This window comes from Cygnus atratus, chromosome 1 (assembly GCF_013377495.2).
Source record: "Cygnus atratus isolate AKBS03 ecotype Queensland, Australia chromosome 1, CAtr_DNAZoo_HiC_assembly, whole genome shotgun sequence".
Lineage (NCBI taxonomy): Eukaryota > Metazoa > Chordata > Aves > Anseriformes > Anatidae > Cygnus > Cygnus atratus.
In genome coordinates, this window is record NC_066362.1 from 145,915,387 (window position 1) to 145,933,031 (window position 17,645).

General features: G+C 36.2%; 1 protein-coding gene across 1 annotated transcript in view; it reads left to right on the top strand.

The window, feature by feature from the left end:
- Positions 1–17,645, top strand: part of MYO16 (myosin XVI) — a 382,912-nt gene that overhangs the window by 238,564 nt on the left and 126,703 nt on the right. Inside the window, exon 17 of the mRNA XM_035565595.2 lies at positions 17,155–17,266. Coding sequence (XP_035421488.1) covers positions 17,155–17,266 — 112 coding nt within the window. The remainder of the gene's footprint in view (positions 1–17,154; positions 17,267–17,645) is intronic.

The following is a 17,645-nucleotide window of genomic DNA, read 5'->3' on the forward strand; positions in this document are numbered from 1 at the left end:
AACTTCTTCCCTAAAATTACCTCTTTATACTTCAATATTCAGAAAATAGTGTCTGGTACTTGGTGTTAAATCAAAAATTATATCTTTCCGAAAATTTATTCAGTTTCCTCTATCTTAAACCCCCTCTTTATATGAGATATTTATGGGTTGTTACATCCGATACATTTCTAGGAGGTATCATTGTAATTACAGAAGATGTAATCGGGATCATAGCTCAGGTTTTCAAAACAAAACTGAAATATTAATTTGTGTCATCTGCTTTATTTTGCAAATTAAGCAGCTGTTTTTTGCTCTGTTTGCAGATATGTAACCCTCATGCATAGTATACATCTGTGTTATTAACTTTATTTCACAATATTTGTTTTGAGTATCTGGCTGTGCAGTTGTTTTGGGTGGTTCATCTTGAATTCTGGTTAGTTGCATACATACGAGCACACTTGCACTCTAATTACATGTCAAGACATCCAAAATATTATTTTTGAACTTGAAAGCAGAGGTATCTTAGCCTTGGATTTTGATGATTAATTTATTTATTCCAATTCTGACATTAGCTGTATATTATAGCATTACTGCTTTATTCTCAAAGGATCCTTTAGGAAAATATAGCTCCAATGATGGCTGTTAATCATTAATTTACATGAAATACAAGAATAATTTTTATTTAACAAAACAAAGGTAGTAAAATAAGTCTGAGACTTAGCTCAGTGTCTTTGTCTTAGGTCCCAAGCGGGCTTGTTATTTGTCTGGCTTTCAGAATAAATGCTATAGAAATTCTGCTTTGTTCAAGAGTGTAAATCTGAAACTCATATTCCTCTGGGTATTTTCCTTCATCTGATGTTAACAAACCCCTCTTCATTGTATTATTCTTCATACATATTGATTGAATAGTGGCAGAGGGTGTATAGCACTCCACTGGCAGACTCTCAGAGGTAAAGAAATCATTCATTATGATTACCTCTCTTTTCAACAATGTTTTTTTCTCTCACTCATAATTCTAACAAGCTGAACATGTAGAACTAACAAGGTGTAAATGAACAAATGAGATGTGTTTTCAGGAATAAATTGTATTTATAAAGCGGTACAGTAAAGCCAAGGCACCTCCTCCCTGTGTTTCTCTATTATCCTAAAGGAACTCAGATATCTGGTAATCTTTGATATTTTACATTCCTTTGGTGCCAGTAAGCTGTTTGGAACAGAAAAAATAACATCAGACGATATAAAACCACTTTGACTTTTGCCTTTTTAAAGCTGTAGCCAGTTTACTTCTGCATGTTTAGTTATAATCTACAAACTTGCATTCCTTCATTTGACTTGGCATGGTATCATTTGCTATTTCTTTGATTGAGAAAGGCTCTGTCTTTCTTGTCTCCGTTGGGGTTAGCATGATATGGAAACGTGCAGAAAATAAGAGGAGAATAATCTGTCTGTGGCATGAAAGATAAAGAGTGGGAGGCAGGAAAAAATGAAATCTGTTCAATCCGAGAGAAAGAAACAAACTTGGTAATTAAGAGCACTGAGAACTATAGGGTACATGCAAATTTACTGAAGACAGAACATACATCTGTCTTAGTTTTAGCAGAAAACTAAATGCACAATAAAACATTGTTTGGAATAAATGGCTTGAAATGGAGAAAGAAAAATGCAAAATTAAATATAATATAAACCAGATGACTTTCCAACTTGTTGTGAATTCTGTTGATGAATACCTTACACCTTAAAGTTTCTGGGCCACGTTCAACCTTTTGTTAGAAAAGAAAAATCTCCAGAGATCTGTGGAAGTTATATACATATATCTTGAGGCTAAATTTGGTCCCCTGTTGAAGAAATTAAATGCTGACTGTTTAGGCAGCCCACTTCAGACTGACAATGGATGTAGCTCCAAAAGATGAAATTGCTGTAGAAATCCTAGTTCAAAAGTAGATGTGATTACTCACTTATAAAAATGGTAGAGAAGCTCATTTGGCTTTTAGTTTAAGTACAAAATATGTCTCTGCACTTTACTAGGATGCTAATCGTCTCCTATGTGGGGGGAGATTCAGTGGATTCAGCTCCTGAAACCACTTAGCATAAATCTACAGCGATAATATAGTTCTGCAATTTATATTTCAAAAGTCACTCTTAAAATCATCCTGATACAATTACTGTAGATGAATTTCCAGTCAGAAATGGGTCATTTAAGAAATTGTTATTGGCATATGGCAGCCTCAGTCATTGAACGTGGCTCATCTCAACTTAATGTTAAATCGGAGAGAGATGATACCTCTCACTGTTGTTTGAACTGGCTGCATGTGCTGGGCTCCCTGAACTAGCCTGATTTTTTTGACTTCACTGGAATAACTTCACTGTTACTGTTAGGCTGCTCCCTCTGGGAAGGTCAGGAAGGGTTGTCCCGAAGTGTAGCCTGGTTTTCTTTCCTTAGTTCTTTCATTAAGCATAGTTCAAAATCACCTCTACACGGAGGTTAAACCCGATTGTGTCAGGTTGCTGCTATTCAGAGTTTCTTTTGATTCCTGCTGAAATTGCATCTAGATTTTTAATATATATTTTTTTGGAGTTATAATTACTCAATTTGAGTTTTGTAATCCTAGATGTAGCTAAGTCTTGAGAATACGTTAATTGAGTGCTAACAACCAGAGGTTGTTAGGATCTCGGTTTTAAACAGCTCCTAAAAATGGCAGCTCCACCAGTCCTAGCTTCTAAAATGATTTTATGCAGTGTAGTGCTGGACAGAAGAGTCCAGGAATGTCTTGTACTGCATCGCCACCATGCAGGCGGCCTGTGGAACTACTTTGTTCTGGATGAGGATCTTCTCTCTCTCTCTCTCTCATTTATGATACATCTCTTTGAATCACAGTACAAAGTGCTGCTGCTGCGGCTCACTACAGTGCAACAAAAATCATGTGAAACTTGATGTGCTCAGTGATTGATATCAAAGGTAAACAATATTGTTTCAAGTATAGTGTCAATATTTTTGAGTCACCTTTGATTGGCAGTCAACAGATTTAAAATAGTACTGTTTGGGAGGGATGCTTAATGATTTTCACATGTATGCTAGCCTGTCTAACCATGGGGAGCTACATTTTTACATACCTGTGCAAACGGCACCTGGGATCAGACAAGGAGACATACTGAGGAGAGCTGGGAATAGTTCAGAGGGCTTCAAGGAAGAAACATGGAGGCTCTGTGCTTCTTGACACATCATTTTGGTCTGTGACCCGTCTGTGCTAATAAGGCCTCTGCTTATCTGATCTAAAGTTTCAACATTTCTTGAACAGTGGTAATATGGGTGAGAAAGTCCAGTTTGAGCAAAGAATGTTGCAAATCAAGAAAGTCCTCTAAAATAAAGAACTTGGTAGAAAATTTCTGCTGACTAAGATGGTGGAAATGGGCACTGAAATAATGTACAAATACTTTTTGAGAAACAAACTGCATTTGCAATAGTCATTACAGAGAAGCAAAATTTCTGGTTTATGATGTATGCTGGTACCTTCTAATTTGTACTTTAACCTTTATGAACTTTTAGCATGACCAAGTCATTAAACGGGTAAAAATCGCTTTACTGAGCTGGTATTGCAGCTTAATATTAAACTTACAAAGCAATTGCAATGTTTATTTTGACACTGGTACACTGACACCAGTTTCATGATCTGTTTTGTTACTACCCAAGATGAGGATTACAGTGCCAATCTCTTGAAGGAAAAAGTCTGAGGCTTTTCACAGTAATAAATGAATGATGAAAATGATGACATTAAATGGGAAAATTATTAATTTAGCAGAATAATTACTGGAAAACAATTGGGGATTGTCCCATGTTATTATATTTTTGCAGTAATTAATAGAACTCAGAAAATGCCTGTATAATCCTCCTTTGATATGTTTTTCTATTGAAATCACTGCTATCTTGGGCTTTATTTTCTGTCACCTTCCTGTCCAAAATACAGGTAGGTTAAAACTGTTAGTTCAAGAGATTTCACCTTTTTTTCCTAATGATTCTGAGGATTTGTGTTTGCTTCTGTGTAAGTCATCTGTCTTTGTTACCAGCTGCAGCTGGAAAAATTAGATTCACTGTTAAGAGATGCATTTGTACTTTCTTGTACCTGCAATCCTTTCCCCCATTTCCATCATGTTCTCAGTGATTACTTTCCCACTATATTTTAATCCCCTTTATGTAAACTTGACGTATTTCCAAGGCTAAGTTCCCTGCTAAACAGGCCTCCTCAGTGACAGAACAATTAAGAGGAAAGGAGTGGAGCACCATCCAATAAAATACATCCTATGGTGAACTTAAGATATCTTACAGTGTAAGGTTGATCGTTAAGTCAAAACTGGAACAAAGAACATATTATCAAAATATGTAGTTCCATGGTTTATTGTGGAACCTGTTTTTCCAACATGCAATTCTTATCCTCGCCAATATCTTCCCTTTCTAGATTCCTGCATATCTTAGAAAAAAACAAAGGGCTACTCTGAGGCATAATTCATTCTGCTATCATCTTCTGTGTTTCTTTTAAAATTTATTTTGTTTTACTTTATTTTATTTTTATCTCATTTTGTTTCATTTTCAAGTGTATTTGGATACAAACCTAGCTTCTCTACAGCACTAAATTGCAAAAAGTGCAAATCCCTATGTGTAAACACAGTGTAATTTTAGCAGTAAGACTCAGCAGGGGAGACTCTTTGTCCTATTTGGATGCACAAACCACAGAATTATGGAGGTAAATCTGCAATTTTTGGATTTGGGAAGGTCATTTTCTTTTATACATTGTAAATTCAGTGTAACATAAAGAACCTGCCTAGGTGCAGCCCTTCAGTCAAATCCTCAATGTGCTGCCTGTAAAATTTGCTTTAGGTTCACTGAGCATACAGCTTACTGGTCTCTAGCACTTTCTGCCTTACGAGAGGCAATGGGAGGCAACCTGGGAATTTCAATGTCAGAAGCAGTTCGTTCATGAGCTTTCGTCAGGCATGATTGTACTGGCAGGGCTGAGAAGGTGGCAGAGGAACACCCGCATGCATGCACCCTGTTCCCGTCTTTGGCAGTCCTGCACTTGGGTGCCAGGGCAGGGAGGCAAGCAGCCCTTGCTGAGCAGGGGAGAGCAGCTGTGCCTTCACCATAACTGAACCCTGTGCTCGGGGTCATGTAATTTTATGGCTGTGGGAGAAGCAGGAGCCTCTGCTGGCCACTAAAGACTGAGGATGGCTGGTTGCTAAATAGATAACATATATGAACACATACATACTTACTCCATTTAAAGTAGAAAAATGACTACTCTTGCTTTGTAAAATAAGTGGGTAAAGTTAGGTACTTCACCAACTTGTATTCATGCGTTGTGTGAGACTTTCTTAACCCGTGAGAGGGAAATTGTTATTGATTATTTATATTACACTATTAATGCTTCTTAAAAATGTTTCGTTCTTGTGTAAATAATGTATGTATCTCAGTATTTCAAAAGCAACTGGTGACTTGGGTGACCTTCACTTTTTCTGTCCAAGTTAGGGATCTTACTGTTCAGAATTACTTGTTTAGGTTACATACCTGAATACACACAGCCATACCTGCATATATAGGAAGAAGAGGGCTTCTTGTAAACAAGCTGATCTGACACTGATCCAGGGACTACAGTCAGAAGTTATATGAAATCAGTTTGAAGTGTATTAGCAATGTTTTAACTAGATACTGGTGCAAGTTACAAGCAGATATCAAAAGCACATTTTTGAATTGTAGATCTGATACTGTGGCTCTTAACCCAGTAAGCTTTATTTAATGAATCAGCATTAAAGAAGTAGCAAATGCTGATGGAGAAATCCCTTGAGGCTCATAAACTACCTGGCAACTAGTGCCAAAGTAAGTCTGAACACAGGACTACAAAATAACTCTTGGTTATAGGAACAAAGTTCACACACGATTTCTGAAGCATTTCAGGACATGGATTAGACCAGTTTGCACTTGCATACAGTTTGACTTATTTACTTTGCGTTCATCACTGCTCAGTATTTGCTAGTTTTTATCTTTGTCATCATCACCACCACCATCATCATCATCATGTTTGTATTCAGTGTATATTCAACTTCAAAATTGTACTGTTAAATTCACAGATTTGAGATCTTTTGAATGATTCTGTCCTATAATACTGAGTGATATGAGCAAGAGAAACAGACACTACAATGTATACTCCTTTATTATTTCTTTAAATTTCATTGGGGCTGTGAAAAATCCTATTTTGATTCACTACTGTGTGCATTCATTTTTTTTTTCTTGAATGGAATTATCATGGAATTACACTTTCATGCAGTTTTAGGAACATGGGCTGGAGTTTCTGGTTTAAGTCTACTCCACAGGAATATCAATACAGTTAAAAGATAGTGTGCTTGAGTTTAGCCTAAAGACAGTCGGCATTTTGAGAATAAAGTCCAAGCTGTATCTTTTTGCTTTCCATTTGAGTATATCCACTGTCTGTAAAAAACTACATACTTAATAGTACAAGGACACTTCTTACAGAATGTTTTGAGGTTTTCTTATGAAAATGTCAAGTCAAAAATATTTACTGAATAATTGTATAAGACTATTGTAAGGTTTCTGTACAGATCCCAGTTTACAAAAGATGTATCATAACATCTGGTTTTCTTACTTCAGAAAAATACAAATAAGAGCTGTGTTCTGGCTATCACCAAAGCTATCTGCAGTGTTTAATTTATTAATGTTGTACTGATACTTTACCTACTGATATTAACACAGTTATTTTTAAAATGCAGTTTTTGGTGCCTTATTGCACCAGCCATGACCAGAAATCTGTACACTTATATAGCAGTAATTACAGCTCAGTGCTACTGCACAACAAGTTTCAAACGATGTAAAATTTGTTCATCTTGGAATCAGTTTAAAAGCTGAAGACAAAAGAAAAAAGGCAATAAAAATATGCCCCTTTTCCCTTAAAAAAAAAAAAAACACCACACACAACACAACTAGAAGCTATTCATTATCATGTTCTGTAAATGTCGTTTACTTCATTGATGTCAACTGTTTTGTTTTGTCTTTATCTCATCTCTGTTTACATATCAAACAGTACTAAGTGCAAGGCAGCTTTTCCTCACTAAACAGTGTACATTGTCCTCTCTCATTCACATGACAGATCTAAAGAAGTAAAAATGTTGTATTTCTTATTCTGTGACTTTGAAAGTGTATTCCAGTTTATTGGCATTTATTTTTGAAAGGTAATGTTTATACACTCAATACTCTTTGTCCCAGCACTTTAGAAAAAAAAAATAATCTGAAAATATGTAAAGCTATGAACTCATTCACTCTCAGTCTGGTAAAACAGTCCTTAAATTCAGTGTTTAGTTATACCTAAATTAAAACTTGGGATGTAGCAGGGGACAGCTAACTTTGTAGGAAAATATGGCGCATTTCAGAGAAAGACTTCACAAATGTTTAAAGTGAGGACAGTAAACTGACCTAGTTTTTAGAAAACTGATAGTATAAGGGGTAACATTTCATCTGGAACTAAGATATATCTGAGCAACTGCAATTTCCACTTAGGTTAAAGTAAAAATTAACTGAGCTGGCAATGTTGAATTTTTCCTGATGATCACTGTGCTTAATCAGGGTTGCTACCCTGAGCTGGGTGGGAAGGAGGGATGCAGACTGCACAGGCAAAAGCCACACGCTTTTCACATGATTGTGCAGGTACATGGTTCATTGGGCAGCACTAATAAGGGGAAGGAAGGGATTTAGTTTGTTAATCCATGCTTCTTAATACAATGTCACATTAAATGACACCCACAACATGCATATTGATTGTGTTAGAGCTGGAACCTGATTATGAAATACTGCTTTACCCTCCTATGATGTTGGCCCTCTTGAGAATTTTCTAGCGACAAAGCATCAATTAATGAAGATTTAAGACTTTGTAATAAGAAGAGTCCAATTAATGCTGGCTTTCTTTTAGGCATATTATCTAAAGATAGGTAAAGTTAAAAGATAAGTCTTTGTGGCTCATTGTGGAGTGTAGCAGAGACACCTCAAATAATGCTGAGCAAAACATGCTATAGTTACTATAGGGCCAGTGGTCCCTTTGAGGTAATTAGTCTCACTTACTGTGCTTTCTGTATTATACCTAGGTCATATAGGTATAGTTCAGGAATACTTGTGTGATACTGCATTGCACTGTGTAGAAATACATCTATGATGTGGGGATATGCCTGGAAATTATATAGGCAATGCTTAGGGCAGCTTGAGGACTAGGTCTCCAGTACTACTTATCACCTGCTTTGTATCTTAAACACTTCAACTGTTTTTTTCCCCCCTTTATAATGAATCAGAGTGCAAAGTAGGGTACCAAGCTATAACTCCTGATTCTACTTCATATTAACATTTATTATGCTACTAAGATTCAAGTGGAATCAGTGGGATGAAGCACAGGTTTGAAGCTAGCTGCATTTAAATGTTTACCGAATTGGGACAATAAGCAGTAGTGCTATGAATTTTCCTTCTTCATAGTACATGTAAAACTGGCAAGAAAAAAAAAAAAAAAAAAAAAAAAAAAAAAACCTTTACTTCCTTCTTGTTATTCCAGTGGCCTGTAACCACTAAATGAGATTTCATGATGTGCATCATCTGTTTTTAGAACAACTGATGCAATATTTTATAGAAGCTAGCACAGAAAGGATACTTGTGCATTTTTAAATGACACATTTTAATTAAGGTCAAACTGTAATAAAAGCCTTTACAACACCAGAAGCATATGAATACTTCAAATAGGCATATTTGAATCCATTTGGTCTAAGTGATGTGTTCTCCTCCAGGATATAAACACAGTGTTGCCTATAAAGTGTTGCCTGCCTACCAGTTACCTATAAAGCTGAGACTTGTCAACCAGCTCATGCAAAGCAAGTGGCAAGCCAATTCTTCTTCCTGCCGGTCAGCACAATTACAAAGAATTTGGATAGCTCTGTATGATGATAGAGGTATGCAGGAAATCATATCGAGGATGAGGACAATATTTTGATACAGCCTTACTTCACTTCTGTGTTCTGAATTTCTTCAACTGGACAGCACAAAAGGGTTTGGGGAACTGTTGCATGACCGGTTTCCACATGGTTACAGCATGACATTGAACAGGAAAGTGGGGATGAGCTGGCTTGTATAAATAAATATATACAAAGTAACAGAATCTCAGTTTTAATAGCTATTTTGAATTAGTGAGTAAACATTAGTTTTATTTGTAAGTCATTTTTATGAAAGAAATGAGGGATTTTTAGACAAAATCCAGGATTCATTTCTGATTCATGACATCATCCGCAGTGGCCCGTATTGCACAAGTAAGTATTGATACAGAGTCCCATATTTAGTTAACTATTTGTTTATGTTAAATATTTATTCTTAGCTGCTTGCAGGTGAAAATTATTTACCCACTGATCTTGGACTCCTTTTACCAAAGTAAATATACTACAGAGTGTGGTCAGTTGTGCTAGGATAAGAGTTGATACTATTCTTTTTCTCTGGGGTTAGCTAAGAGAAGTAGAGAAATACCAGTAGCAGAAAACTGACACATAGTCAAATGGGTTGGAAGAAGAAAGCACACTACAAATGTCGTAATTGCTCACAGGAACCAGATACCCTGATATCTCACAAAAGAACAGATTATGACATTCCACTCTTCTCAGGCCTTTTTTCTTTCATTCTTTCGTTTTTTTTCCTTTCACCAGCTAAACAGAGAAAAATAATGTTTTCCTTTACCCTTGGTTTGAAAGCGGCTTCCAGAGATCAGATCCAACTCTTTGTATCTAGACAGGATCTGCTGTGCAAACAGACAGGTTCTTTGAAAATCTATTGCAACAGCTACACAAAAGGAAGAGAAGACTTACTGATTCGTACACTAATGCCAGGACAGTTCAGCTGCATTCTCATTCATGTTCCTGGTTCTTACCAGGAAGATGATTTTATTATTCCTGAATCTTGAAACTTGCCTCTTCTACCTCAGGGTGATGTTTGGAATAAGAAAAGTTTCTGTGGTGACTGTTTCAGCCCTATCGTTTTCCCAGTTCACACAATGTAAAAACTAATATCTAAATAGATTGAGCTCATTTAGTATACATGTTTACTGGAAGCCCAGTAAAACTTTCCAAAATAAAAATCTTATCTTCGCTTACTGTTTTTATGTGAGAAAATATTATTTTTAGTCATCCTGCTAGAATTACGAATAAATAACTTTGTGCAGAAGGTACAAGCCTTTTATTATCTAGATACAAAATCAAACTTAGTTGAATTAGCATGGAGATCTTGTTGCCAGTCGCAGCACAAATCCTGACAATTATTGACACAGCTCAAATGGGATATGTATTTCTAAATTCCAGAATTTTGTCCTCTGCCACCCCCCCACCCCCAGCTATTTTGAAGATTAAAAAAAAAATAAAAAAAAATCCAGAAGAGGTCTCCTGTCAGTTTCAGTCCAAAGAAAGTGATGAAAATGTCTGGATTATTATTATTTTTTTCCTGTTGGTAAATTGTGAATATTAATTTTTCTTAAACTTTATTATCTCACTTTAGAAAGGACTATTTAGAAATTGTACAAATATTTATTTCCAAGGTGAGAAGACATTTTCCTTTTCGTAAAATAATAAGGCTGTGCTATTTTAACAACTACTTTTTGAGGCAATGTTATATCAGACATTTTCTGGGGTTGACAGATAAACTAGCGAAGAGTTGCTGACCTAAGCAGGGGAATTGCAGTACACAAATACGTACTTGGGTAGGGTTCTGACACTTAAGATTGTCCTGAGTTTAGAACAGTATCATTGGTTTTTAAACAATGTAAATTTCTAAATAAAACTGATTTGTCATCAGATATTTTAGTTGTGACAAGAAAACTGTAAGAGCCAGGTAGTTTGATTTTTGTGTTTGAGGAGCTGTTCAAAGGTCAAGATAATGTCTCCAACTGTTCAAGACCCTACCTGTTCTTGGTCTCTCGCTCTTCTGGGGCCAAAATGACTGTTTCTGTCAGGTTCAAAAATACATAACTGAGAAATCAGTTCAATGTGTTTCATAAGATAACTGATTTTGTCAGGGGCTTCAGGAGGTCCCTGAGCTTTTTTACTAAAGACTTAACTGTGATATGTGAAATCCTTATTACCACAAACATTTATTGGGCTGACTTACAGTCAGTAACTGACTGAAATTCAAATATAGTAAAGTTTCAAGACTAACAACTAATCTTTGTGTTATGTTTCCCTTGTATCAAGCCTGCAAGCTCTACAACAAAATTCAGATGTGACAGTACTCAGCCTCTGTCAGGAAAGGAATCAAGTAGCAAGCAGCTGGATGTTAACGTAAAAAAATAAATAAATCCTTTTCTTTCATCATAGTGCTTTAACCAAAAATTTTATAGTGATTTAGAACCACTTAATGATATAATCCCACCAAGAATTCTCTTAATTATTCATGACAGAATGTATTTACTTCAGAAAAGCCTTCTGAAAAGAAATGTCCATCTGGCAAAACAGGCTTCCTCTTCTCCCCTAATTGGAACCCAACTTTAACTGTCCTGACAAAAGGGAATTTCTGATCAAGCAGAGGCAGCCTGCTAATCTCTTTCAGACAGCTTCACTGTCAGATATGAGTTGAACCACTATAAAAAACTGTATATTTTTGTATGGTAAACAGCAATAATGTATATTTATACACATGACGTAAGTGTCTGTTCTTAGAGAAAAATATTTCAAGTGTTGGCCTACAAATGCAGAGTGGTTAGGTGTTGGGATAGCGTTTTGCTAATGCGTTACTTGTTCTGTTAGTGAAATATCAAAGTTTGTAACAAACCTCAGGAAGGTTTGCTACCATAGGGTCCCTATGATGACATCTCACTTTGTGATCAGTCACGGGGACCAAGTTTTTTCTTCTCAGCTAACAAGAATAAACAATACAGTCTGAAGTGCTTTATGATGGTAGTTGTCTAAAAAGTTGGTTAGTGCAAAATATCAGTCGTCAACCTTTTTTTGCTGGAGATCAGAAAAGTTCCTTGTGTGACATACATTAACAGTTCAGATCTCCCTTGGGACTCTGATAACCATGGTCTGTAGATACGATGACTGTAGCTGATAGATGCATCAAATTTTGATTAAAAAGTGACCAGCTTTTCAACATTGGACAGTAAATCCATGGCCAAAAAGTGGTTGTTTTCTGCTTTTGCTTTGACTAAATTTACAAAAGTCAAGAAAAGCTTATTTTTGAAAGGCTGTGGTGTTCTTGACTGTGCTAAGCTATTCTGGCTCAGCACAAGGGAAGCAGAAAGTTGCAGAACTTACCTGGGATTTGAGACATGAAGGTTCAGTATCCCCACATGCTCTAAATGCTTTGAACTCACTTTGAAATGGACTGTCTGACACACCGAGTGGGGAAGCAAGCTCCTTATCTTTGCTGTGGGTTGTGCTGACTTTCCTGCTGGTTGTGACAGTAACGAAAAAAGGAGTAGCCTCTTCTGAAATAAATTCTCTAAATAGCAAATTTTATTATTATTTTTTAAATCTCTGCACAGATTTTATAAAAGCATAACATTCTGATAGGAAAGACTGAGAATAAAAATACACTTTCACCTTTTGTAATAATTTTGTGAGTCCTACTTTTGATTGCCTTTGCTTTTCATGTAAGGAAATGGAATGACATGTTTTGTTTGTGTTGAATGAGGCAGATTACTTCATTCGATACTAAATGCTATTGGGTTGCAGTTCAAAAGAAAATAAATCAATTTAAGTTCAATCCAAATCAAATATTGCTTTGCTGAGTTTTTGGCAGAGAAGTATAATGTGCAAAGTTAGTACCATTGATGATGGCTTGTAACAATTCTAATGAGAATGATAAGGTAAACAATAATTGTTAACTTTCGGGGGAAGTTAATACAAAAAGAATTTAATGTCACACTAAGCACTTTACATTCTTCGGCACCCCTACGTGAAAATTTGATCTATCTAATTCCAATGATGGTTGAAAAATTATAAACTATGATAATCTGTATACAGAAAAAATGCTATCGTTGATTTTTTTTTTTTTCTTCTAAATGGTTTTTTTTTTTTCCTCCTTTGGGAGGCTGGAATGGATGAGAATGTTACAATGCTGCAAATTAGAACTGTTAGAAAAAAATCAGAAAGAAAAACTGTGTAGATAGCCTCCTTTATTATTTTTGAGTAATTATGTCTTTTGCAGCATTGTTTTATTCATAGTGACCGTGCTCTACAATTATTGATTAGTTTATCTTCTTAAAATAGCCCCATTTCGTGGATCAGTGAATTTCTTCTTATTTGAAATAAACAGTCGCTGATCACATGTGCATAAAACTTTTTTGCCTGCTGATAAGCTGTCAGTCAAGAGTACTAGTCCAGTGCAAATGTTGACATGGTAGTATTTAAACAGATGGTTAGACAGTCAGTGGAAAGGAGTTAATTATTAGAACTGCAGAGGCAGGTTGGTTCATTACTTCTACCAGAGATATAAACATCACTTGCCTGAGCAGCTGCCTTCCGCTACAAGGCTCAACTTCAGCCAAAATCTGAGAAACTTTTTCTAAGGCTACTGTAAAGATGTGAATGTGCATTTGCAGAATGAATTCACACTCAGAGATAAGCAGTTTTGTAGCAAGGCTAATAAAACAATCAGTAAGACCACAATCTGTGTGCAGCCTACATGCATTGGGCATTATGGAACGTATCACCGCTGGCTTGTATAGCGATAGCACCTCTGTTCCTCAATTTTTCAGTAACAAAGAATTTAGGATTCACCAGCTCTGGTTTGCATCTGATCACAGACTACCTGGGTGGAAACTTACAGGAACATTGCACACAATCTAGTAACAGCATAGGATTTCATCAATATGATGGCTATAGCACCATAGCTTACAATAACGAATACGTAAGTAAAAGTAATAACCAAAAGTTACATGGCAGGTTCACAATGGAAATTTTAAGCAGTTTAATCCCTGTTCATCAGTAGCAATGGAATTCTATCCAGACCACTTGAATGTCAAAAGACAAAAATTCTCTATAAATGAGAGAAAAGCTATACAGATTTAAGAAAATATTTACAATTTATGGAATAATGATGTGTCTGCAATGAAAGACTATTTCATTAGTATTGGGACTTAACACCATGAGACATCTCTTTTCCCTTTCCTTGTTTTGGAGGAGAGGCAACAATTTAAAATTGTTTTTGAACTCTCGTTCTTACATATTAATAGATGGTAGTAATATTAGTAGTACTAAAGTTGTCTCAAGCCTTTTTAATTATTTTTCCTTTGGGGCTTGAAGGTGAGAAGAGGTGTAGCTCTGCTACACTGTACATTTTATGCATTTTTGGGGAGTTGTATGGTACCTGTCAACAGTTCTAAGTACTCTACACAATTAATCCACACTTAATAAGCATATAATTTATACTATAAGCATATGACAATTCAATGTTCATATCTTTAAAGCAATGTATCATCTTTTATTAGTCCTTAAATAGTTTGGAAAACAAGTGGGCCTCATGACATGCTAGGAAGGAACTTCATTGCTTTTAGACTGGGGAAATTGTTTCTAAATTCAAGTGCACCTTACAAAAAGTCCAACCATGTCCCTTTCTGAGTGCACCAGCACATCTGCTGATTAAAACTTCGGGAGATTTATGCTGGGAAAGTCAGATTGTCTTCCAACAGGCATGTTCTGGCAGATGCTGCAGTTTATTGCTGGGTTGTTGGAGCCACAGGCGTCTGGTTTGGCGGGTACCCAGTTTGCCCCCCTGCTGTATCAGCAAGAAACGCTCATGCTGAAGGCAAAAACTGCCACATGTTGGTTCGTATCACAACTCAGCTCGTTCCTCCAAGAGAGTAACATTCTGGGTCAGTTTGCTATGCTGCAGCCTGTGTTGAGTTGGTAGTGTTCACACACTTTTTTGCTGCAATGATATCCACCAGCACTTTAGCTAAGCTAAAAAGAGCTAATTAAATGGGGTTGCTTAAATAAGAAAGGTGTACAATATTCTCTTGACAGGACAGGGAAATGTATTTCCTGCTCAGTACACAGAAAGAGACAAAGGGTTCTTCAGTGAGAACACGAGTGAAGAGCCTTTTTTGAAAGAATGACCATAAGCTTCCAAGTCCTCCAGCCATTCAACAATAGGATGTTTTGACAGCAGAATAGATGCTGCTGTAAATCTCTTAATTATGGATCGAAAATGACACAGACAGATGATGCACAGCACTGAACTGGTATAAGCTCACACAGCAGTTCAGAACTATGGAAAATTTTCTGCTGGATTAACCTTTATACCAGTAGGTTCTGTGCCAGGTTCAGTATCAGGTTTATTCTAGCCTCCTTTTGAAACATACAGGCAATGTGAGAAGAAAAAAAAAGAAAGAAAAAAAAAACATAAATCTGGCATACACTCTCTATCATCTGCTCCAGCTAGTTTGACAGATGTGCTATCATTTGTATTTACCATTTTTGGAAAAAAAAAGTCATGTTTTTAGTAACGTCAAGGAAATGGTACAGAGCTCTGGCAGTGATGTTCACAGAACCATGTTCTCAAAGGTTGTGTTAATTCACAGGCTTTAGCCACTGTGATGTGAGGCTTGTTTGTACTTGAAATATCTGCTAGCTGAGTTCTCCTGTGGGTGCAAAAACTGCTTATGCACCCGGGCACACATTTTTTCCATCATTCTTTCTCTGACCACCTGCTGAGATAACTTATAACAATATCAATCCAAACTAACTCCATGCTGGTAAATCCGGTATCAGTCTACTAAAAATGCCCAGTACATTTCATCCTGTATATCTTGTAAATCTCACTATTGGCTAGAAAAGTGCAAATATTAAATTATTCCTTCACCTGTTTCCAAAAGCTACATCACAAAAAAAGATGACCTTTATAAGAGCTACCACCTTTACAAAAACTTTGCCAAACTTGCAATGATAACATTTTTATTTTGGAGTGGTGTCCTCCACAGTTCAATTAGAATAGGATTGTGAACATGAATTATCAGAAATTAAAACCATACTTTCCAATCTTTGTGTGAGAGACCAAGTGAAGATAAAGAAAACATTTTTTTTTGCCAATTTTATGACATTTTTTATGTCAGCATGATATAATTAAAAATCAGATCTTATATTCAGTCACTGCATTCTTGTAGATTTTGAATATCTGAAGTTACCTGAATACTTTTAAAAATCTGACCCATAGACATATTTCAAGAGAGTCAATGTATTGTTGCAAAGGTTAGACTGCTGTTCTTTTCCCTAGTCTTTTGTACCATACTATTTGATTATTCTGTTTTGTTTAAATTCTGTTTTGTTAAAATTGTTTGTTTGTTCCTCTGTTCATCCATCCGTTTCCCCCCTCCTCCCCACGAGTTAGCTGCTGCACTACATGCCCCTCTTTGTCTCTTCAAATCATTATTTTTGGGAAGGATTTAGAATTAACTTTTGCTTCACAGTGTGCAGCATAACAGTTGTACACATACTACTCTATGTACTCAGGTACTACTTTATTCTAAGAGAGGCTGAGTATACCTGTCACCCCATTCAGCTGCTAGGGGAGTGAATGATCATCATGCAATCAGGCAGATAAGAACTGATCTCTCCCCTAGCCAGCAGGAGGGCAGTTTGAAGCAGCCAGAGTTATCAGGGATCTCCTCAAATTTTTCTTCTGAAGGGGAATCTCTGGTAGTGCAAGAATGGCAAAAATCTCAGCGGTATAAATTAAATCTGAAGTTTTAGTTTACAAATAGGACTAAAGTTGAGAGCTGGGGGGGAAGCACAATGATTTCCTTTGTAAGACTTTTTTTCTGAGATAAAAAAGGGAAGAAAATATCTGAACACAAAAGTGAAGCAATCTCACTTGGCTAAGAAATGTGAATTTTTGTCCATTTACGTATACTCAGTGAATTTTGTCTATATACATGGAAGTTTCACAAGTGTAGTCTGTGAGTTAATATCTGAATTCAAGGAATGTGAAGTTAAGCAAGAAATTAAGGAAAGAAACGAGGAATATTCTGTCACAAGTACTGTTCCCTCTGAAGTCTGATATATATGTGATAAATCTCTGATTAGAGGAGAAAAGTTGTCTTTTAACCTCAACAGCTTGATTTTGCACCAGCATTGAAATACTAAATATGCTAGTTTTCTTCTATGCAGGTATCTAAACCAGAATGTGCTAGAAGAGACGATGTTAACAGCCAACCCTCAAAACAGGGAGAAATTAGCTGGGCTAAGACAAGCTCTAAGTGCTATGGGATTCAATAGCATGGTAAGTTACACAAATTTATGTTATTTGCAGCTAAAATCAGTGTTACTTAGTTGAAAGCAGGTTGTAAGGAACTGTCACTGATAACCTTTCGAAGCATCTTTCTGTCTTCCGTTTTTTGTTTTTTTTTTTTTTTCTTTCCCTGTCGGTAAGGCCTTGAAACAATTTACAGTACTAGTTCACTCCAGGGAGATTACTGTAATCACTTTTAATTATACACAACACCAACAATGTAAATCTTTTTCATTCTTAAAGATTCACAAAACAGCTTCAAGGTATAATGCCCTGAACAATTAAATTATATAGATAAAAAGAAACAATCAAATCCCATATGACAGAAAACTCATAAAACCCACAGGAATTTTTCCCCTTCCTGATTATC